At 42.5% G+C, this 24462-nt stretch overlaps 1 protein-coding gene and 1 pseudogene across 22 annotated transcripts; both read left to right on the top strand.

Moving 5' to 3' along the window:
* The first annotated feature begins 858 nt into the window (after nucleotides 1–858).
* Nucleotides 859–2311, top strand: LOC123141944 (disease resistance protein RGA2-like; annotated as a pseudogene).
* Nucleotides 2312–13553: 11242 nt separating this feature from the next.
* LOC123141849 (uncharacterized) lies at nucleotides 13554–21550 on the top strand. Of its 22 annotated transcripts, XR_006470455.1 has the most exons (12): nucleotides 13869–14230; nucleotides 14329–14393; nucleotides 14598–14705; nucleotides 14807–14841; nucleotides 15142–15368; nucleotides 16337–17509; nucleotides 18179–18429; nucleotides 18871–18971; nucleotides 19076–19143; nucleotides 19277–19435; nucleotides 19524–20430; nucleotides 21332–21541. XR_006470455.1 is itself a non-coding variant. In XM_044560946.1 (10 exons), exons 1-6 carry the CDS (start codon nucleotides 14067–14069, stop codon nucleotides 16349–16351), a joined length of 462 nt encoding a protein of 153 aa, XP_044416881.1. In that variant the 5' UTR covers nucleotides 13554–14066; the 3' UTR covers nucleotides 16352–16456; nucleotides 17423–17509; nucleotides 18179–19143; nucleotides 19277–19435; nucleotides 19524–19818. The 22 variants fall into 22 exon arrangements, 6 of the variants coding, with proteins under 6 accessions (XP_044416881.1, XP_044416873.1, XP_044416866.1 ...); XR_006470465.1 differs by having other exon boundaries at nucleotides 13804–14230; nucleotides 16337–16456; nucleotides 16798–16996; nucleotides 17423–19143; nucleotides 21332–21550; XR_006470472.1 differs by having other exon boundaries at nucleotides 13807–14230; nucleotides 16337–16456; nucleotides 17423–17513; nucleotides 18179–19143; nucleotides 21332–21549.
* Nucleotides 21551–24462: the final 2912 nt, after the last annotated feature.

Here is a 24462-nt window from a genome sequence, read left to right as displayed (position 1 = left end):
GCGCAGCTCAGGTGCGGCTCTGCCCTCCCAGCGGAGCAAGTGCGCCGTCGCTCGGGCGCGGCCCCGCCTTCCCAGCGGAGCAAGCAGCGGCGGCGCGCACCTCCGGCGCGCACCTCCGGCGCGACCCCGCCCTCCCAGAGGAGCAAGCGGCGGCGAGGCGCAGCTCGGGCGCGACCCTGCCCTCCCAGCGGAGCAAGCGGCGGCGAGGCGCAGCTCGGGCGCGACCCTGCCCTCCCAGCGGAGCAAGCGGCGGCGGCGGCGCGCAGCTCGGGCGCGACCCGGTCCTCCCAGCGGAGCAACCAGCGGCGGCGAAGCGCAGCACAGGCGCGTGCAGCGGCGGCGCGCAGTACAAGCCCTTGCAGCCGCCGCGCGCAGGGCCCAGCTGCCGCCTTCTACTCTGGTGCTCGTCCCACCACCGCCCGATGCGGTTGCGGCAGCACCGGCCGACGAGGACGAGTTGTCCTCTTCCTCCTTCGGGCGTGAAAGCCATGGCTGGGAGCTGATTGCGTTTGGACTTTTGCCTAAAGGGTGTCTATGCAAAAATGCCAGGGCCCCACATGTCATAATCGAGGTTAAAATGCCCAAAACGATCGATCAGTGTTTTTTGCAAATGATTAGGACAAAAATCAGTGTTGTCTGGCACAAATTCGTAGAAGAGTCTTTTCTGCAACCTTACGCTTCAATGTGGTGGTTTTCTGCAATTCACTCGAAATTTGTAGCACAAGTGCTTTCTGAAGCTTTCAGCTGACCATTCAAAGTCATCGAGTAAGCAGATTCTTAAGTCTTTCTAGCTCAGCCTCAGAGCACCATCTATCTGGTAAGAGTCTGGGAGGGCTTCCTGTCTGTTTGCGCTTCACAATGGAGGCAATCATTTCTGCGGTTCTTGGTGATCTTGTCAGCAGAGTTATATCCTTTGTGGCCGAGAAGCGCCGCGAGCAGACAACCTCTGAGGAGGATCTGCAGAGGCTGCGCCAGCTGCTTCTGAGGATAAGTGCTGTTGTCGAGGAGGCCGAGGGGCGGTGTGTCACTAACCGGGGGATGATACATCAGGCTAGCACGATGAGAGAGCAAATGTTCAGAGGGTACTACCTTCTCGATGCCTTCAGGTGCAGAGGGAAGAAGACCGGCGATGAGGAGGTGAGTCTCTGCTCGTTCGTTCAATCCAAATTTAATCCGGCTAAGCGCTTTCGCCGCCTTTCTAGCGACACTCAAATTGGGAGCATGGAATTTGGTAGAGACGTCAGTAAGGAGTTGAAACATGTTGTTCTTGTCCTGGAAAGCATGGTTGCTGATATAAAGGAGTTTGTTATATTTCTGATGAGCTACCCTCGCATGTACCGCCAACCTTATGGTGCATATTTATTTTTTGACAAGTGTATGTTCGGCCGCCAAATGGAGAGGGAACAAGCCATCAGCTTCTTGCTACAAGCTGATCCTCCAGGGACTGGGAGTTTGGGTGTCCTTCCAGTCGTTGGTCCTAGATTTATTGGGAAGAGCACTCTTGTGGAATATGTTTGCAATGATGAGCGTGTGCGCAGTCACTTCTCCTCGATCTTGCTCTACAGCGGAAATGGCCTTACAGATGAAACGGTGATGACTTTTAGAGATCACTGTGTGATCAAGCATCAAAATATTGCATCAGGTAATGGAAGGTCATTGGTTGTTATTGAGCTCATAGGGGATGTGGACGAAGGGGTGTGGAAGAGGCTACTGCACTCTGCTGAAAGATGCATGACAAGTGGGAGTAAAATCATAGTGACTAGCCGATCAGAGAAGATGGTCAGGTTTGGAACAACGGAAGCCATCAAGCTAAGTTGTTTGTCTCAAGAAGCTTACTGGAAGCACGGACCCGGAGGAGCACCCAAAGTTAACTTCCATAGCTATGGAGGCAGCCCTCGGGATGCGAGGATCTTTCATCTTCGTATATATTGTCGCTGCCTTACTGAGAGAAAATCTCAGCGTCCAGTTCTGGTGCAGGGTTCTCAGAAACAATAGGAAGTATCTGGAGAAGAATGCATTGTTGGCTGGTGAATATCTTGACGAGGATAAGCCTCGGTAAGTTTGGAGCCTTGCTCAAACACGACAAGTGTCTGAGGATCTTAAGCTCTTTGTGCTACATGATATTTACCAAAAAGGGCATGCTGCTCAGGGCGAAGTTCCGAGGATAACACTCGGGGATGTTCTATTGAGGACATGGAGCACCGTGCCGCTGGGAAAATTTGAGATCTTGGGCTGGAGGTCTCCCATACCGCCATACTACAACTACGTATATGCTTGTGAGTTTGTGCGGCACAAGAACACTACACCATAGTTCTCCTCTTGTATACTCGATTAATTATGTATGGCTTACCAGATTGGTATGTATTAGGCTTCCTTGCATGTTGTTCTGAATGTTGGTGCTTGGTTTAAGTTGATCTGGTTCTAGACCGATCGATCTTAGATGGAGTACACCGGAACCCAGTAGCTCATCCTGTAGGGTTCCCTAATTACTAGTAGCTTTGTTTGTAATCACTCAGAGTCTTGTATACTCTTCATCTCAGGAAGCAAACCCTTGAATAAAGTCCATGTGGGGTTACCTACTTATTGATATTTCTGCAGACTATATTTTCAATTTTTGGACAAAGTTGATATATCTTGCTAGTACTAATATCGTTTGGGACTGTTTCCAGTTACTTGAGAGGTCCGAATCATTTGCATGAAATTGCTGTGCAGCTCAGAGGCAGGACAAGTACCCTCGACATTGGCGAGGATCCGCGGATGCAGATGGTACCCTGCAGTTGCTTGCTCCTGGCATTTCCAAGCATGATGCTGGTAACAGTTTTCTTGTAGATGACAGCATGGCCAACGACGGTCTGGGGAGTTCAGGCTAACAAGATGAAAACACCGGTTGAAAGAAGAGCACAGTGGGCGGACACAATCACCGTCAGATTGGGCATGTGTTGGAAAGAACGGAAGAAAAATGGAAACATGTGGCATCAAGTTTCCACCATGTTGACCTCTGAATAAAAAACAGGTAGTTTTCTTCTGTTATAACAATGTCAGTTTCGTTGGATGGGTCAACAAAGAATTAGAGATTAGGAAAGCCACCATTTTCTGAAACTTATAGCATAATTTTCGGTCATAACATTATTGCCTTTTTTGTTGGATGATTGGATGGGTAAAGTATGTGAAATTTGGTATACAATTGCCTTCTGAATCTCAGCTCACCGTTCACAGTCACCGAGTGAGTAACTGCTGATATGAAGGAGTTCGTTATATACATACTCTGGTCTGAACAAACAAACCTTGGAATAAAATCATTTCTTGGACAAGGATATATGTCCTGTTAGTAGGTCTCAATCGTCTGATTTCTGTACGCCTCATTTGATTTAGAAAAGTGTAATTTTATTTACACAAAAATGTAACTGCCTGCACTATTCTGCTTAAAGAAAATCTCTGTTGACTGAGATATAGATGGACCCAAATCACCAAACCAATATCTCGCTTGCCCTGGCCTCGGCCTCTGGGGTTGCTCACATCTTAGTGGGTCGGCCATTAAACCGGTTTTCGGAAGGTTCTACAAACCAGTATCGACCGGTTTTAGAACCTTCCATGCGGTATACTTTTCGCAGCAAAACCACTGAGGGTCCGATTTATCCGGTAAGAAGAACTCTGGGGTGATTTATCCGCGATTTGATGCGTAAGAGGACATTTCAGTTGGAAAGTATACTTTCCTCCTTTTCTTTTTTTCTGCCTATGTTTCTTCTGTTCTCTCTTTTTCTTTTTCCTTTTTACCATATTATTTTCCTTTTTGTTTTTGAATACATGTCTAATTTTTCAATACATGCTGTACACTATTTGTATATACATGGAATATATTTTGATGCAAGTTGAACATTTTAAAAATATATCATGTGTTTATTTTCCAAATAGTTGTTTTTTGAAAAACATTATACATGTTAAACATTATTCAAATACACGGTGAAGTTTTTTGAATGGTACACATATTTTATTTGAATATTTTTTACATTGTATAATTGTTTTTCAAATACTTGTGTTTGAATATTTTTTGAGTACATGTTAAACAATTTCGAATACATGTTGAACATTTTATGAATGGTACCAAACATTTTTTAAATGTGAATTTTTTTTAAATTTTATTGATATATTCTTAAAAATATCACACACATATTTTTTGAAACACTTGAAACTTTAACATGTTACAGACATTTTTTTTATTTGTAAATGATGTAAACATCATTTTTCACATTCTATTGACATTTTTACAAAAATGTCGTGAACATATTTTTACAACACGTGAACATTTTTTGTAAAATGTTATTAACATTTTTTGAATGGTCATTTAAACATTTCTTTTAAAGTCATAAACATATTTTTTTGAAACAGGGGAACATTTCCTAATGTCATGAATTTGGTTGGTACTAACATTTTTTTAAATTTGCATGAATATTTTTTTACATTACGTGAGCATTTTTTAGTGCACGACGAATGCTTAAATTTCTCTGAAATATATGTATTTAGAATATTTTGAAAATATAAATAAAATTAAAAAATGAAACCAAAAAAAATGTGAGTGAATAAACGAACCCCTTACTAGGTACTCCCTCCGTTCCAAAATAGATGATCCAACTTTGTACTAAACTTAGTACAAAGTTGGGTCATCTATTTTGGAACGGAGGGAGTAGTTGGATAAGAATCATTAGATAATTTAGATTTTATGTGTGTACCAGTATCATTATGTTAAGCTACTAGTTAAATGGTAGGTTCCATTACTTACATTTCATTTGTCATCTATTCACACTACTTTTAGTGGGAATACATGCCAGGAACATCTCGCAATAAATTTAGATTTGATGATATCACACATTTCACGTGGACATCATGCATCATGTTCCCTTTTTGTTGGCTTTTACTCCAATGGTTATGGTTATGGTTATGGTTATCCCATGCCATTTAAGAGTAACAGGTGAGAACGCCAATGGTTATGGTTATCCCATGCCATTCCCGGTGCTTGTTCTCATATGCATATCACAAAAACAAATAGTGATATCCATGACGAAATGACTCGATGGTCGAGAAAATTCATCATAGATGTGAGCACATCTATGATGAATATATTTGTTTCATTAGATGCTCAACTGAGTTGACAATAATCTACGACGAAGTCTGAAAAATTGTCATTGGACTGTGACCCGTTGTATCATAGATATGAAGTGGGCTTTGCCTCAGAACTTCTAGGATGGTTGGTACACTACACTTGACAGATGTCTGGACATAAATTAGGTCACGTCTATGACGAGAAGTTTCATCATACAACTAAGATCAATTATCTTGTCAATTTCACTTTGATGACTATGTCATGAGTAGCTTTGACCCGGCGGGTCCTTGATGTCAGCCTCTCAATATATGAAGCCAAATGTTGCATATGCGATGTGATAGATGGGGACCCGCGTGTATACAAGTATAGGGCCAACTTGTCAAAACCGATGCCTCTTAATTTAACCTCTTAATACATGGAGCCAAATGCTGTGTACGTGGTGCGATCAGTGGAGATCCAAATGTTTGTGTGTGTCACGAACATAAATGATGGTAGTATTGGTCACTTATACATAGAACTTACAAACAAGATGTCCTAAAAGTGTGTGTTCTAAATGCACCACATTAGCAGTTAACATACAAATTAAAGATATATAGATAACATTAAGGATCAATGCTTCATTTGCTACTTTCAAGAACAAAAATTATCAATCTATTTTGTTTTGACCTGATGGATCTAGTCTATTTAATGTAAACTTCAATATAAAATATATAATACACATATTGGTTTGGAATGTTCAAATTTGTATGCTTGAGTTTTTTTTGTTTTATTCATGTTTGTTGCCATCTTCAAAGCTTATTATTTTAAATTCATTTTATTTTACTACAATTCACTCATGTTTTTTGTTCGTACTTCGTGCCCCGCCATTCACCCCTTGTCTGCCTCCCTTCCGTCCCCGCTTCTATATTTTGGACCACCATATTTTACATGACCTATAAAACATTAACATCTTATAGTGTTTCAAATTTTGTTTTCCCCTAAATTTAATCACAATATCTGTGGAAAAGTTTGCAGAACATCATGAAGACGTAGACAATCATAAGTTGCATTTTGGGCAACAATAATAAAATATTATTTTCGGATGCACTATTTTTGCGGGTGGATACTTGTATTACTCAAATATAATCACGTCGACATAGCTTCTCAACATTTGTCGTGCAAACCTAAGCTAGATGATATTGCAACCCTCTAAATGTCTAATGTTTTCATTAAATGAATAATCAAGTTCACGCTATGCCAAAAATGAGTAATACAAGGCATGTGATCACCTTCTAACAAGTCATTAATTTCATGCACCAAGTATGCATATCTAGGTTGATCCATGGACTTTGCCGTTAATGAGATTCACAGCCTCCAGAATTTCATATTCAATCAATTGCCAGATACTCCATTGCTTAGCTAGTGCAGTGCCTTCCATACATGTCGAGAGGTCTGCTTCAAGCGCATCATGCATGTCATGTCAAGAGTTGACGGCGAGATGTGAATATGACTCTGCCCAAGTCAACACGTAGAACCATGCTAATGCAAGCCATTCCATCAGTGGCCAAGAATGAACCATCAACATTTAACCTTACCCGCCCGACTCTGGCGGGATCCACACTTCCTTCGTACAATCAGCTGAACTTTTGCCGAGGCTGCCCCTCGGTGAAACATTAGGACCATGTTATATAACTCCATGGCTCCTGACAACAGCACTCAAGCATCCGATGTTGAGCTGGGCCTAGTAGAGAACTGAGATTACAACACAAGAAGCGGCATGAAGCTTTAGTAGGAGGGGGAGCTTTGTAATGAACAATCTCATTTCACATATGAAATGTGCGCCAAAGTGTAGTCACATCATTTGCTCGATCTTCCGGAGATCACATACGATACAGAGAAGCCACTCAGAGCCAGTGTTCACTGGTGAACCAACATCCGGAAGGTGCCAAACATCTGTCATTGATTGCCATAGCTTCCTTTTTGTCGGAAACATGTAGAAGGCCTAAAATGTGTTCTCTCGTTACACCACAAATGGACACATGCCTATAGTATTCAAGATTTCCTTTCATAGACAATTTCCACACACAAAATGCGGCAGGGCACCTCCAAATTGCCGCCGGACAACGCGCTTACCATCCGGTGCCCTGCTGGATGCACATGAAGATGCTTGGTGAAGCTCCAAGTAGTGAAGATTGTATGCGCTCTGGACCGAGAAGACTCTGCTTCTCTCCTGTGCCCAGACGAGGTGTTGGAAAAAACTTGACAAATTCTTCTACTCCCATCATTTTTTTACTTTGCATATTGTGTCGCATGTTAGGACAAGTCTTTGACCAACAACTACACTATTAATATGTAACTTTTGTGATACAAAATCATAATCATAAAGCAGTACTTTGGAATACAAATATAATGACATCAATTTTATGTTACATCAATACATATTCATAAAGTAGTTGTTAGTTAGACTTGTCGTAACATGCGACCTAATATGCTAAATAAAAGAAACTGAGGGGAAAGATCTGATTGAGAAGCCTAATATTCCATGAGCCACGGCCATCCCATAACCAGGGTCACACCACGCCAACCAAGGTCAGTTAAGAGGTCCCTATCCAAATATTTGTCCTTGTACACCCCTCTCCATGCTTATTATGCATGTAATCCAAAGAATTACACAAGATGTACTAGTCTGAGATTTACTCATACTTTAACTAAGAAATTTGGCGATTGCCCAAAACCCCATGTGATCAAACCCGCCTGCCTCAATGGCTCCTTCACATCAATCTTCACCCGTATACAATAGAAGTTGCCTTCAAAATCTCCCAAATTGGCTCAAGGAGTTCACTTTCCCAAGCTTTCATGCAAGTTTGCCAATGAGGTACCTGAACGACCCGAGAGGTCGTAGATCTTAATTCATACATGCGGACGCTTTATCTCAATTGTAGAAGGCTTGGAAAATCCACCACACATCTTGATCAACAGAACTTTGCCAAGGAAAGACAATGGTCCACCCTCCATAAGTTTCACCCAATCAGCAAGGCGCGCATACTTTAAGAGCATACATGTTTTCATCAAAATGTTGAAAGTGGACTTCATGCGCTGGATCCTAGGCTGATCTCATGTTCTCATAGGACCAAAGTTGGTTATACTCAGTGATGGTGTGAACCCTAGGCACCACAAGCCACCGGGTAGCTTCCGCCGACATTGGCTCTTCTTCCTCGAGCGTGGTATCATCAAAATCATCTTGCTTCAACCCCATTTTGTTCATCAAATCTTCAAGTTCCTGACCACATGCCCTTTGTTGAGGGAGCACGAAGCTACAGAGGCATGGATGGAGCCCTAGATTGAAGTTACTAGAGAAAACCTAGAAGAGACCGACGCTTAGGTACTTCACAATGCCTTCCAGAGCAATGCTCATTATTAATTAGCTGGAGAGGCACGACTTCATCTTCTGTGATGGAAATTTCTTCTCCTTACAAACTTGATGGAGTACAAAGTTGCTTTCTCTATCACATAGTGTAACCGTGGTTCCCGTGTACTTGCAAGCTATGGTGCTCAAATGGAGCCGGTGGCAAGTTTCTTTTTCCTCAAAGGTACAAGATTTTTATTTATTTTGACATGGAATGGTACAAGATTCCATTTTTTTATCATCACAAGATTTCGTACTCTGTGGAATGTCAAGTGATTTATCATATGCCGTCTAAAAAAAGTGATTTATCATATGCCAATGGTTAACTTTTTTTTTGAGGGAATATGCCAATGGTTAATGGAAAAAACTTTTTTCATATTAGAAAAATGAACAGCTACATCGCATGGGCTGGTTGCACAAAGAGAAAAAGGCCCGGCAGCCCATCACCCCTCACTCGAGGAGAATCCCAAACCCTACTCGCACTCTCAGGGTTCCCGCTACTTACCATTTCTGTTCATGTCGAGACCGCCGATGCTCTCCGTGTATAAAAGCGCGTCCATCTACTAAGCCCAGATTCATTGCACCCTCCATCTAGCCGCCGGCAAAACCCTTCCTCCTCCCCAATACCCTAGCGCCGAGAGCTTCGAATCTTCGATCCCGATCGATGGAAAACCAGGACGGCTCCGCCAGCCGCCGCCGGCAACTCCCGCCGCTCCACCTCCAACCTGGCCGCACCTCCAGCTCCGAAAGCTCCTCCCTCCGCCGCACAATCCAGTACAGCCCGGCCGCCACCCATTTCGCCCCCCAGTCCTCTGCCCACGGATCCAGATGGGGAGCCGCTAGCTCGTCGTCCTCCTCCTACCAGCTGCCACCATCTCCGCCGCTTCTCTCTCAAACCCTCGGGTCCGGCGGTGCAGCCGGGGGCGTTGGAGGGAGCTCCGCCTCTCACGCGCACCCGTCGTTGTCCGCCGGATCCGGGCGGGAAGCCGGCTCGTCGTCGTCCCACCAGCCACAACCCCCGCTGCTCCCTGAAACCCACGGGTCCGGAGGTGGCGCCGGCAACGTTGAGGGAAGCTCCGCCTCTTGGCAGAGCATCTACGGATCCTCGTCGTCCTACTCCTACTACTTCCAGGATCAGGCTCCACCGTCGCTCGCAGATCAAATTTACGGATCGAGCGGCGGCGGCGGCAGCGCCTTCCCGCAGTGGCAGGAGAACCTCTCCGGGTCCTCCGACTATGAGATGCCACCGTTGTCGCATCCGGAGGAGCTGGATCCCACGTCGGGCGGTGGAGTTAACGGAGGCGGAAGCGGAAGCTTGTTCGACGTGGTGTGGCCGCCCGTCACTCACGCAACCAGGCGTCATCTGCATCCCGTGGTGTGGCCGCCCGCGTACACGACGCCGCCGTTGTCCAGTTCGTCCGTCAACCAGGCGTCGTCTGCGTCTGGCCTGCTTCTGTCCGCACCGCAGAGCACGGCCAGCGTCTTCGGGCAGACGCACGAGGACGCGCTTCCAGTTCCACCCCTGCCGCCACCTATGCAGACGACGGCCATCTCCCTCCGGCCTATGGAGACGATGATGGGATTCGATGAGATGGCGTACATCTCGCTTTTGGACGGCGCCGACTTGGCCAGCACGTACGCTGTGATCAACTCCCCCAGTGACTACAACGACACAGACAACAACACCAGCACCAGCGCTGCAGCGAGCTCGCCACCACCCATCCCTACTGAAGCTATGGTGAAGCAGGAACCCGTGTCTTGGTCGCCGTTGGGGACGAATACCATCCCACCAGGACAAGTTCCGGTGACATCCAGCTCACTGCCCATCCTTGCTGAAGCAATGGTGAAGCAGGAACCCGTTGCTGAAGCCATGGTGAAGAAAGAACCCGTTGACGAAGCTATTGTGAAGCAGGAACCCGTTTACTGGTCGCCGTTCACGACGAATACCATCCTACCAGGATCAGTACCGGTGACATCCAGCTCGCTACCCATCCCTGCTGGATCTAGGGTGAAGGAGGAACCTGTGGACTGCTCGCCGTTGGGGATGAATACCAGCCCACCAGTACCCAGCTCGCTCCCCGGCCCTGGTTACTCTATGGTGAAGACAGAAGCCGTCGACTGGACCTCGGAGACCTCGCAGCTGGGGACGAATGCCTTCAGCAGCGGTAGCTCATCGGACTGGATGCAGAACCAGCCATTACCGCATGAAAGCAACCAGCTGATGCCTTCTTCTGTGCTGGGTTGGGGAGAACCAGGTGCTGGAAGCAGCAGCCATCGCCGTTGGAATGGTAACACCAGCAGCCACAGGTTCGAGAATGACGCCAGTGATCCCCTTGTGGAGGACTTTGCCGATGGGTTATTCACAGAAAGTGAGACCAAGAAGATCACTGGGGAGAAGCGTCTGGCTGAGCTTGTGCACACAAACCCTAAGAGGGTCAGAAGGTACATATATGTATATCATCCACTGATTCGTCCTTTCTTCTTTCTATCTAGTGCCAGTCCTTTTAGATTTTAATACTGTTCTCCGGTACAAAACATAGAAAGTTACTTTTTTTTATGAATATGTCTCTGTGGTAGTATTAGAAAATTCCATGATGAAAAAAGTAATATTAATTTTTACTTGTGTGTTTTACATATTTCTGACATAAAATGTTTCTAACATATCAATAGCAAATAAAGTTGTAAAGTTTGATTTCAGACATTGTCAGATGTCATATGTTTCCGAATGAGTGGCGCCATATGTTATTTTCTTCTGCTAGTTATTTTCCCTTGTTGGAAACTTCTGGTCCATCTAATTTGTAGCTATATATCAACATGGCTTGATTTGAATTTTGTAGATTTTTATCGTTAGTGCATTATGATTATTTTTGCTATGGATATTGGTATGTAAGATAATATGAAGGTCGAACAAAGTGACAGGCGACATACCATGTAGAAGATATATAGTAAATTATTGTAATGTCTAGTTTCCCATAAATATTACCATGTTTACCGTCATAGGGTTTCTCCCTCAAAATAATTATTTTGTCTTTTTTGTTCTCTAAGAATTTAGCCAAAAAATATATCTCGTCACCGTGTCGTACTTGTATTTTTTTTTGCTAGAGTTGAGACCTCAACATAACACGCTCAAATAAGTCTTAGTTAAAAACATTGCTGCGGAAAAACAGCACAAATATCATATCTCCCTGAAAGAATATGTGGTGACTTGTTATTCTATGTGGAATCATGTGGTAGCTTTTTTGTATTTTGTTTTGATAATATAATAATGTATAGATAGATGTTTGATCCTTGCAAAATACCCTGAAGACTGCTAACTAATGTACATGTGCTTCTGTGAAATCTATTTACAGCATCCTTCAAAACCGGAAAAGGTGCACAAATTAGTAATGATGTGGGTTTTTGATTCCGAGAAATCCAGCTCATCAGGACTGCTGATCAGGTTTGCTGGCTTAGAAGAGTCAAGTGAGAGATGATGTTTTATTTTGCTGTGACTAGAAAGAAAAAACTCCACGCGTCTGGAGAGAAACTTTACCTGTTGGCTCTATTTTCTGGGCATGTAATAACATATATTTTTAGTTTTTGTTCCACTCTTGTCGAGAGATGTTGCAGAATAAGTGTTTGCTTTCTTTGTAATGGCTGTAGCGATGTGGCCAGGGGGAGGAGAACCCTTTTCAACAGCTATTTCGTGTTATCAGTTTTCAAAAATATTTTCCTGGACTGATGATGCTTCTTCTGTTGAGACAAATGATTTATTGATACTTTAATTTCTTAGGAGATTGGTGATAGAGAAACAACTATTTATAAGTCATAGTTGAGAACAATCTGATTAGACTTCAGGATTCATGGAAGAAAAAAGGGACCAAAACCCTTCATCTCACAGCTAGCGTAACTGAATGAGAAAATATATTTCTATGTCGATTGACCCAATCATTTGAATATTTTATAAACCGAATCTAGGGTGTAACCACTCGTGTGTAAGCTTTAAGGCACCCCTTGTTCTTGCCCACCGGTTGTGTTCTTCCTCCCGCCGCTTCCCCATTGCTGCCTACTCTTCTCTCCCCATCACTCCCACTTTGTCGTCCTATTTGCTGCCCCCTCCCCTCCGTCTTAGCTCGCCATCTTGTCTCTAGCTAACCTCCCTAGCCCCCTTCGCGCTCTCTCAACCTGCAGTGTCAAGTCGGATTATTGGCACTCTTAAGCCTTGTTTGGATTATCGTTTTCCCTTCTAAATACCCCTGTAAAAAAATACTCGCCTTAGCCTGTCGTTTTGTTTCCGGGCAGAAATTGCACAGTCGCCTGTAAGATACATATATGAGTTAAACACCTATGTTTAAATTACATCGATCCCAAGTGTGGCCTTATTAGGTATCCGCCTAAGCTACCAGTGATGACCATCATTGCCATCGATGTTAGATGTGGTTGTGACTATTTTTGACACGTCCCTTTAGCTCGAACTGGGTGCAGGAGCAGTCATGCCTTCTCCTAATCTGGGATGGAGAGGATAATGTGCTTGAAGCAGACATAATCACCCTTTGAGAGGTCACATCAGCAGCTGCAGGTTCGAGAATGCTGCTAGGGATCCCCTTGTGGTGGACTTTGCCGATGGGTCATTCACAGAAAGTGAGATTAAGAAGATCACAACTTCTAAGAGGATTAGAAGGTACATATAATATCATACGTTCAATATAATTGCCCTTTCTTCTTTATATCTAGCTAGTCATTTTAGATTTTAACATGTTTTCTGGTACAAAACTTAGGAAGTCACTTTTTTATGGACATGTTTCCATTGAAATATATAACAGTACAAATATTAGAAAATTCCATGATTTGAAAAGTAACACTGATTACTTGTGCACTACCATGTGGAACACGTTGTATGCAATGCAAACTTGATCAAAAAAATATTTACTTATGCAATCTAAAGTGTTTTTTTACATATCTAACCTATAAACCTCGCTAGAGTACCCGCGTAACTGGAGGCATCGCTCGCGCCCAACGTTTTTGACCGCTCGATTGAATTACAACAATGATTTTTTGGCTGCTGGCGGCTGGTCAACCGTCCACAGGCATCGCTCGCGCCCAACGTTTTTGACCGCTCGATTGAATTACAACAGTGATTTTTTGGCTGCTGGCGGCTGGTCAACCGTCCACTGTTTTTCACGTTTAAGACTGTGTCAGGAGAGAATGACGGGTGGGGTCATGAGCCAATGGGGGCCATCCAGCAGAGGGAGGGTTTCCTGGAGCCCAGGTCAATGATTGGCTGAAGGTGGGTTGTTCCCGATTGACCAGGACCAATCCTCGACGACAGCCAGGACCAATCCCCTCGCGAAAACCTAGCGCGCTCGGGGCCAATCCTCTCCGTCCTCGAGCCCCTCTTCTTCTCCCTCCACGCCATCTCGCCGTTCCCATCTCGCCTCCCTCGCGCTCGCACCGCCGCCTTCTCTCCCCGGTGCTCGAGGTGTAGCAGCAGGGGTGCCGGTCCTCGATCCAGCCGGGTCCAGCGCAAGTCACCGGCTTCACGTGCCGTGATGCTAGATCGGGCGCAGATCTTCGCGCCGCCACCTCTCCTCCTCTCTCTGGCCCATGCCGCCACTGTTGCAAGGAGCAGGGGAGATAGGCGACGAGGACAAGAAGCAGCAGGCTGGTCGCGGTGGGCTTGAGGTGCTGGGAGGACGGAGGAGTTCGTCGTGGTTCGTCATGGAGGCGGCGCCGCCGGCCAGGGGACATCGTTGGTGCACTCGGTGCAGGTTCTTCTTTTTCATGAAACCGACCTCATTCTCCCGTTCTTGCTATCTTGTGCGATTTTTTATGCGATTTGATTCTTCTCTTTCTTTTCCTCTTGCAGGATCATCGGGGCTGCTCTCGTTCGTTCAGTTTGTCACTGTTCCTTTTGCTCTACTCGTGCTCAAGGTGAGGTGTTCTTCCGTTCCGATGCTCCTGGCGTGTTTGATGAAATGTCTACGTGCTGTTATGTTGTTCATTCTCTCTTTTCTTTCTTGCTGCAGTCTGATCTACCTTATCTATCAGTCCTCCTTCCGGCCACCATCACGAATATGATTTCCACCTCTGTTCTGCTTCATTACTGATTAACTGTTGTTTCATGCATGTTTGCAGAGGCTTACTTGCAGTCCCTGAGCAAGGCTATGTCGCACTACCACAAGGCCCAACTGCTGCTCCTCGACATCACCGACTTCTCGCTGTGGGTCAGCAGCAAGAGATCAAGTCCATAACTGCTTATTTACCTTTGCTCTGTTGTTCCTCATGTTGTGTTCCTCATGCTGCGATTCTGAACTTTTTCCTTGTTTCTGAATGTTGTTTTGCAGATCCAGAGCAAGTATGAGAGCTCCAGTAAGCCATCGTGAGTAAACATCATGCCTACTTTGTGTGCTTGTTCAGCCTCTTTTATTGTGTTGATTGGGGAATCTTGAGATTTTATTTGCGCAACTTGGCAAACTGGTCCCTCATTGATTTTAGCAATCAGCAGTACCAGGCCCACAGAGATTGCGATCATACAATTTTGTCTGCATCTTTATAGCCGTCGCATCACTCATTTTAGACCAGTATTCATGGATTTGTTGTCCTGTTTGCTTCTGTTTCTGTGTGCTCCAAAAAAATGCTTCTTCTTTAGACAACCCGAAATCATGCTTGTGTTGTGCAGGTCCAGAACCAGTCCATGTCTGAGACGACGTTTGGAAGGGTGTCCGATTTCATCGCACCTTTTGCAATGTTTCCTAAGACGGATGAGCCTAGAGGTACCAGAACAATACAATTCAATCTCTTCTCATGTTTCTGCAAGAGTAGATACAGTGTACTGTGTTGGATATGCTGACTCGTTTTGAGGGAGCTAGAAAATCTGTGGTGCTTCCTGGAATCACGTTATTCAAGGTAAAACCAGCCAAGTTGTTCTCTTCGATGTTCTTTGCATTAGATTAATATAAATCATGTTCCTAGCAAAGTACTATTCTATTACAATCTTTTAGAGTTGTAGTAGCCGGAGATTCATTTTCAAGTTTGAACCCCTATCCTATTATTTATGTTTGAGCATGTTCTTCTTGTTTCTGTACGAGTACCTCTAATTTAACTCTCTAAAAGCTCCCAAGCAAAAGAAGGCTTGCTGCGTCCTAAAAAAGATTCTCCTTGTTTGCTTATGCTTGTGTTGCTTCCTGCCTACTGCTTTGGTACAAATATATGCATGTTAGTTTGTCTCTGATGTGTTGTAGGGCGTGCCCAGCTTTCTTAGCTTCTTACCAATTCTTGGTTCTAGGATCCAGTAGACTAGGTGATCATTTTTTATATATGCCCAAACCAACGCATGCTGCTGTAATATATGTGCTTCAGAATTGGCAGAGCACCACTTGCTGTATACATATGCAAACAGTAATTCTTGTTGCTCACCAATATGAGGTATAGTTGTGGGAATCCTGAACTGAAGTTGGGGATTGCTGATGTGAAATGGCGGCGTCACGAGCCAGATGGTCACCATGGAGACCATAAGCAGCCCAGCAGCAGCAATCCAACATAAATGCATAAAACAAGCATGAGCGGACACACGCAGCAATAAGCATGGGAATAGAAGTGGATAGCCATGGAACCTGTTGCGCGGGGAGCGCCAGTCAGCCTGGCGGACCTGTGACGTAAGCACGACGCTAGATCAGACACACTCACGGTCATTGGCGTGTGCGCTGGATCGGCAGCCCTCGGCTGATACAAGCAACTTGCATGATGTGGTCGCTTGGTCTATCCATCAACATTATATCTCCTTCATCAATTAGTTTTCTCATATTTCTTATTATGAAGGCTAGGAACTAGGCTGAAATACACATATGTTTTAGTTTTTGCTTTTCTTAATGCAGATGTGGAAGATCTAAAATCCTCTGTGAAAGATTTTGGTTCTGCGGAAGCCAATGATCTGGCACTGGGACCTTAACTTCTGGAGTGAACGACTGCGGGAATCAAAATACAATATTGATGAGGTTCTTTCTTTACAGAAATCGATTACAATATTAATGAAATTAGCTCCTGGCCATTGCATATTTCCATACTTATTGGAATTCGGTTTTATCATTAATTGTTGATTTAACTTTTTAGCTCTGATGTATGAGAAAACTATCTGCATTTCTTATCTATCATGGATATGCTGATATATTGCTCTACTAAAAGGAATTGTTGGCCTAAGATGTTATTATATACGTGACATGTTATTGGCTAAATATGATTCATACTTTACAAACTCCTTACAGCTGGAGTAGGATCCAATGAACAGATGATGAAAAATAAATTAAGCACTTGCTTTGATTTGTTCAAATTTTTACAGAAACTGTTAGAACACACTTTTCTTTGCAAGCCGGATACAAAGAGGAATGTGTTAAATATATGGAAGATAAAATTATTTGCAAGCAAACTCTGCTTGTTTGCCATATTTTGCGCACCGTCTTAAAATTATTTGTCCAATGGAAGGACTCTCTGCAACATCAATTCCAGTATGTTGCTTTAGTTGTTCTGTGTGATGCAAGGTAATATTTTTCTTGCAATTTTTGCATCTTTTACCTTTTCACTTCTGTTGAGAGAAACATGTTGTTTCTTAAGAAGATATTGTTTATAAGACGGAACAATACTCACCATATATGATATTCTTCCACCAAATAAATATTTTTTGAGTGCAACTAAAATCGTTTTCCTTCTCATTCATGATACTGTGGTCTGACATAGCTGATGGATGTTCAGGTTTCTCTATTAATTGCAATGCCTTCTAGATGTTCTACTATAGTGTTATTTGTCTGTGCTTTAATATCCATTCTGCATGTGTTCTTTTGTTTATTTTCAAGATATCCTGGCTCTCTGGAATATGCCCTGTTCAGCTGAAAGGATGTATTGCAATTATGCAGAGAGATCGAATTGTTCGGACTCCAGTGCCACTTTCAGTTTTCTAATTTTTGCAGGGATATTGAGTGAGGGCTGGTCTAAACTTTAAGAGAATAACTTATTACATTCTGGGATCACCAACTTTTGGCGTTTTCTCGGACTAGGTAGGTAGGACCATTAGCAATTCTCCTGATTTGCTTGCAAGATTGATTTATGAAAATATCATGGTCGTTATATTTCGGTTTGCTGCTAATTTCATTGAATATGTTTTGATGGATCCTTTTTAAGCTTTCATCCTTTACCATTTGTAAAAGTAACTAACACATTCGTGATTGAATTTTTGAATGGTTAATGGGAACACTATAGGTCTTGTTTCTTCGCTTTTTTAATGTTCCATATATTTTTCATGTACATACCATAGTGTGCATTCAACCATCTACGAAGCTTCATGACTGATTAAATGTTACAGCTGCTAATGTTATTGTGTTTCATGGATCAAGTTTTTCTTTCTGTTTCCGCATTGACGTGTTGTTTCAATGGTAGAGTTAGTTTTTTTTGCGGGAATGGTAGAGTTAGTTACGACTGGTGTTTTCCTTGCGTCCCTGCCGCCCTGGCTACAGCTTGTTATGCCAATTGTGGCAGAGTGAAGGGAGGGAGAGACTAAAATAATTGTAGTTCTGAGACATAAATGTGTCAACAGAGCTTATGGTTTCCACTGCGGTTTTTCTCAAATAACCAATATATGTCTGCATTCTTAATATTTCTTGCTTCTATTTGTAATCTTACTATTTTCTCCATGATACACTTGCTTACCAATATGGTATTGTGTTCAGTGTATGTGGCCTACCGTATCCGTGATGTGGTGGCAGGAAGAGGCCAGTGCCACCATTACTGTATCCGTGTCAGCCATGGTGGCATGAAGAAGCATAAATTCAGAGTATTGCTATGATGTTCTTCTCTAGCGTTGCAGGTGTATCCGCAAAGTGTCTCATAATATTTGGTTAAAGCCTGCAATTGTTTAGGTGATATGAACTTCCTTTATCTTGAATGGATTTGAACTCCAGCCAAATTCAAGTGATGAAAGGTCAGTTTTGTGCTGATTCACAAGTTTAGATATCGTCCCTCCAGTGTACTTCTTGGTTGATTAATGAAAAATGCTTTCTGCTCACTTCCCCTTCCTAGATTAGTCTGTGTATGAAAAGAAAAATTCTTTTTTTGTATAATACTATCGATACCATGGAATAGTTTTTATGAATGATCCTCTTTAGCTAACATTTAATCAAGGTTACCTAAAGAGAATGATATCACTTCATAAAAACCATTCATGAAGAGAATCATTCATAAAAACAATTCTCTTTATGATAGTATTATACAGAAAAAGCTAACATTTGTATAAGGAGAATCATTCTCTTTAGCTAACATTTAATCATGGTATTTGGTGGAACTGGCTGTGGAGTATTAGGTAGATTGTGATATGGTGAATTATTTGTTAGACACGACATTACGAGCTCCTCCTTTGCAGCAGTACATGGATTTTTTGTACATAAATCTCATGAGTCCATTATGCCTTACGTATCTGAACCTATGATTCTAGAGAAGATATAATATACTTCTGGATTACACAAGGTAAAATCCTCTTTCACTAACCCTTTCAACTTTCAAATATTGTCAGTTGGGGCTCACAGAACAGATTGAGTTGATTTTGTTGTTCTTTTGTGCTATCTGGACAGAGCTTATTGTTTTATTCCATTCTTAGTCTACTGATGGTAAATGATATATGGAAAATCAACATTTCAAGGTAAATAAAATGCCCCCAATATGTTTCTGTTCACATGATTACTGACTCATGTTTCTTTTATGTGATGCGATGTTCTCTTTGTTGCTCTCACTTTGGTTATATACTACTAAAACTTCGTATAATTTTCATTTAGATTTGGTGTTGTTAGCATTAGACGGTGTGCATCAAATATGAAAGTAGGGCCAAGCATCAAAGGCAAGGTGAAGGAAGGTGCCTGTGTGGTTCTTCTGCAGCTCGCAGCGAGGATTGCTGTGTCCAACCTGCACAAGAATGCCAAGAAGTCCTTGGAGACGTAAGCCACGACACATATTTCTGCCATGATTTCCTTCGGCTGGATTTAATGGATTTAGGTGTTGAAAAATTATGGGTTGTGGATGCAGGATTAAGGACATGTACCTGTACTACAACGAGAGATCTGGGCTGCTTCTTTGTGGCTTCCAAACTTGAAATGTTTGTTTGGAAGTTAGTTTAGTTTTTTGTTGTGGATTCACACCTTCTCACATGTACCATCCGGTTAGACCTTTAGATTTCCAAAGAAACTAAATGAAGATATGGTGGTATGGTTTCATTTGTACAACTTAAAGCCTTTCATGCTTTATATTTTCTCGGCAATTTGCTCTTGAAGAATCATGTATCTATGTTAGATCCGGTGAGAAAAGGCGGCTTCAAAGCAGAGGATTCGGGAGTGTTGGCCACATTTGGTTTTTGACTTGGGTGTTTAAATATTCTCACAATACTTGGCTCCCTCTTGGCCTTTGTGCCATTGGCGCAACGAGTCATCTAGTTAATAGGAAAGGTTAGAAAAGTATGATTTGAGATTTACTTCTGCAATCTATGGTGAAGGAGGAACCCATGTATCGGTCGCCGTCCGCAATGAATACCGTCCTACCAGGACCGGTACCGGTGATATCCAGCTCGCTCTCCGGCCCTGGTTACCCTATGGTGAAGACATAAGCCGTCGACTAGACCTCGATGACCTCACAGCTAGGGACGAATGCCTTCAACAGCGGTAGCTCATCGAGCTGGATGCAGAACCAGCGATTCATTTATCAAAGCAACCTGCTGAAGCCTTCCGCCGTGCCGGGATGGGGAGGATCGGGTGCTGGAAAGCAGCAGCCATCACCCTTGGAATGGTAACACCAGCAGCCGCAGGTTCGAGAATGACCCCAGTGATCCCCTTGTGGAGGACTTTGCCTATGGGTCATTCACAGAAAGTGAGACCAAGAAGATCACCGGGGAGAAGCGTCTGGCTGAGATTGTGCACACAAATCCTAAGAGGGTCAGAAGGTACATGTATATCATCCATTGATTTGTCCTTTCTTCTTTCTATCTAGTGCTAGTCCTTTTAGATTTTAACACGTTCTGCGTACAAAACATGGAAAGTTACTTTTTTATGAATATGTCTATGTGGTACTATTAGAAAATTCCATGATGGAAAAAAGTAATATTGATTTTTACTTGTGTTTTGTACATATTTCTGACAAAAAAAAATGTTTCTAACATATCAATAGCAAAAGTTGAAAAGTTTGATTTTAGACATTGTCATGTGTCATATGTTTCCGAATGAGTGGCGTCATATGTTATTTTCCCTTTGTTGCAAACTTCTGTTCCATCTAATTTGTAGCTATATATCAACATGGCTTGAGTTGAATTTTGTAGATTTTTTTACCGTCAGTGCATTATGATTCTTTTTGTTATGGATATTGGTAGTGTCATAATATGAAGGTCGAACAAAGTGACACACGAAATACCATGTAGAAGATATATAGTAAATTATCATAATGTCTAGTTTCCTATATATATTACCATGTTTGGAGTCATTGGGTGTCTCCCTCAAAATAATTATTTTTCTTTTTTGTTCTCTAAGAATTTAGCCGAAAAATATATCTCATCACTGTGTCGTACTTGCATTTTTTAGAGTTAATACTTCAACATAATACTCAAACTTATATTAATTAAAAACATTTCTGTGGAAAATAACGCACATATGATATCATTTCAATTTTATTTACCCATGTGTCATTTTCTCCTTGAAACAATATGTGGTGACTTGTTATCTATGTGGATGCATGTGGTGACTTGTTTATATTTTTTAGTAATATAATACTATAATAGATAGAAGTTTGATTCTTGCAAAATACCCCGAAGACTGCTAACTAGCGCATGCATTTGTGAAATCTATTTGCAGTATCCTTCAAAACCGAAAAAGGTGCACAAATTAGTAATGATGTGGGTTTTCGATTACGAGAAATACAGCTCAGCGGGGTTGGTCAGGTTTGCTGGCTTAGAAGAGTCAAGTGGAAGATGATGTTTTATTTTGCTGTGACGAGGAAGAAAAACTTCACGCATCTGGAGAGAAACTTTACATGTTGGCTCTATTTTCTGGGCATGTAATAACATATATTTTTAGTTTTTGTTCCACTCTTATCAAGATGTTACGGAACAAGTGTTTGCTTTCTTTGTAGTTGTTGTCGCGATGTGCCCAGGGGGAGGAGAACCCTCTTGAACAACTATTTCGTGTCATCAGTTTTCAAAAGTAAATTTTTGGACTGTTGCTACTTCTTCAATTGAGACAAATGATTTATTGATTCTCTAATTTCTTAGGTGGTTGGTGCTAGAGAAACAACTATTTATAAGTCATAGCCGAGAACAATCTGATTAGGCTTCAGGATTCATGGAAGAAAAAACAGGACAAAAAACACTTCATCTCACAAAGCTAGCATAAGTGAATGCGAAAAATACATTTTTATGTCGATTGAGCCAATCATTTGAATGTTTTATAAACCGAATCTAGGGCGTAACCACTTGCGTGTAAGCTTTAAGGAATCCCTTATTCTCCCCCGACCGGTTGTCTTCGTCATCCGGACCCTTACCAGTTGCCGCCTGCTCTTCTCTCCCCATCACTCCCGCTTTGTTGTCCTATTTGCTGTCCCCTCCTCTCCGTCTTAGCTCGCCATATTGTCTCTAGCTAACCGCCCTAGCCCCCTTCACTAGTTTTGCCACCACCACCACTCTCACAACCTGCAGTGTCAAGTCGGATCACTAAAACTCTTAATCCTTGTTTGGGTTATCGTTTTCCTTTAAAATATCCCTATATAAAATAACCGTCTCGGCCCGTTGTTTTGTTTCTGGAAGGAAATTGCATAGTTGTCTGTAAGATAAACATCTGAGTTAAACACCTCTGGTTAAATTACATCGATCCCAAGTGTGGCCTTATTAGGTATCTGCCTAAGCTATTTGTGTCGACAATCATTGTCATTGATGTTAGAGGTGGTTGTGACTACTTTCACACATCCCTTTAGCTCATTGAACTGGCTACAGAAGCAGTCATTTCTTTATCAAAGCAACCCGCGGATGCCTGCTCCTAGTCTGGGATGGGGAGTATCATGTGCTGGAAGCAGACACCATCAACCTTGGAGTGGCCACACCAGCAGCCGTGATGGGACATTCATAGAAAGTGAGATTAAGAAGATCGCATGGGAGAAGCGCCTCACAGAGATTGTGCTCAGAACTCATAAGAGGGTTAGAACTTAGAAGGTATATATAATATCATCCATTCAATTATCCTTTCTTCTTTATATCTAGTGCTAGTCATTTTGGATTTTAACATGTTCTCTGGTACAAAACTTAGGAAGTAATTTTTTATGAATATGTTTCCGTGAAACTATATAGTAGGTACAAATATTAGATTCTATGATTTGAAAAGTAATATTGATTTACTTGTGCACTACCATGTGGAACACATGGTATGCAATCCGAACTTGATGAAGAAAAGATTTACTTATGCAGTCTAAGTGCTTTTACATATTATTAGCAAAGGTTAGAAAAGTTTGATTTGAGACATTGTTAGTTGCCACCTATTTCTGAATGAATGAGCAATATGTATTATTGTTCCGAGCTAGTTATTCTCCCTTGTTGCAAATTTTTGTTCCATTTAATTTGTAGCTATAGCAACCTCGATTTGACTTGTGTGTTGTATACATATTAATTTCAAGTTTGATCATTAAATTTATAATCAACAGTTTAGATATTTAAGCCTATGTTGAATCACATGATGACTTTGTCGTCTTTTGTTATAATATAATTGATAGGTAAACGTTTGATATTCTTGGAAATTACCTGAATATTGTGCTAACAATGTCCATTCTCCCGTGAAATCTATTTGGAGTATCTTTTAAATCTAGAGAGGTACACAGACGAGTAATGATGTAGTCGATATAGGCTTGTAATTTTGAGGAATGCAACTCAATAGGTCGAGCATGTTGCTACAAGGCGCTCAAGATTGCTAGCTAGAAGAGGCAATTTGGATATGTTGTTTCCGTTTTCTCTCATGACAAAGTAAGCAAAACTTCTGGTGTTGGACGAGTGAAACTTTCCTGTAACTGGTTTCGTTTTCCGGGCGTGTGCTGGAGGTTTCTAGTTTATGTTCCAGTCTTGTCTAAAAATTGTGGAAAAAGTGTTTGCTTTCATTCTAATGGTTGTTGCGATGTGCTCATGAAGGGGGAAAAACTTCTCGAGGGACGAGGACCCTTTTGATTGACTATTTTGTTTTATCAGTTTCTAAAACAAAAAATATCTTTTTTTATTTCCTAGGTGGTCAGCGACTAAGAGAGGCATCTGATTAGACTTTGGTATTCATGACAGTAAAATGAGATGAAAAAAATATCGTGTAACATCTACCATAACCGACTGGGAAAATGTATTTCTATGTCGACTAAGCAATAATCATTTGAATGTTTTATAGGATGAGGCTAAGGTATGATCGCTCGTGTGTAAGCTTTAGGTGCAATCCAGCGTTCTCCCTTGACCATTTCCTTCTTCCTCCTGCCCCTTCCTCGTTGTTGCCCGCCCCTCTATCCCGCACCACTCCCGCCTTGTTGTACTCTTTATTGCCCCCACCTATACATCCTCACCATCTTTTTTATAACTGGCCCAGTCCCCTTCCCTATGCCTACAACAGTGCTACCACCACCATTAATTGTCTTATTTTGTACCGTCAAATTGCAGCGTCGTCGCTCTTACTATAGGCATACGACCAAGCTGCCAGTGAGGCAGTGACCACCATCATTGTTATCGTTATCCGTGGTGGTTCACTACTTTGCCACAACCCTTCGATGCCCTTCTTCCATCTCACTTCCTCCTCTTCTCGTGTCTCACTTTTTCCTGTTGGGGAACGTAGTAATTTCAAAAAAATTCCTACGTACACGCAAGATCATGGTGATGGCATAGCAACGAGAGGGGAGAGTGTTGTCCACGTACCCTCGTAGACCATAAGCGGAAGCGTTATGATAACACGGTTGATGTAGTCGTACGTCTTCA

This window comes from Triticum aestivum, chromosome 1B, assembly GCF_018294505.1.
Source record: "Triticum aestivum cultivar Chinese Spring chromosome 1B, IWGSC CS RefSeq v2.1, whole genome shotgun sequence".
Taxonomy (NCBI): domain Eukaryota; kingdom Viridiplantae; phylum Streptophyta; class Magnoliopsida; order Poales; family Poaceae; genus Triticum; species Triticum aestivum.
This window is presented reverse-complemented; position numbering and strand designations above follow the sequence as displayed.

What these genes read in the sequence shown, in the direction of transcription:
- LOC123141849 (XM_044560925.1), top strand. Translation starts at nt 14,067, where the DNA reads ATGCCGCCACTGTTGCAAGGAGCAGGGGAGATAGGCGACGAGGACAAG. An exon ending in CGTTGGTGCACTCGGTGCAG is followed by an intron (nt 14,231 to 14,328) that starts GTTCTTCTTTTT and finishes TTCCTCTTGCAG; the next exon opens with GATCATCGGGGCTGCTCTCG. An exon ending in GAGAGCTCCAGTAAGCCATC is followed by an intron (nt 14,842 to 15,141) that starts GTGAGTAAACAT and finishes TGTGTTGTGCAG; the next exon opens with GTCCAGAACCAGTCCATGTC.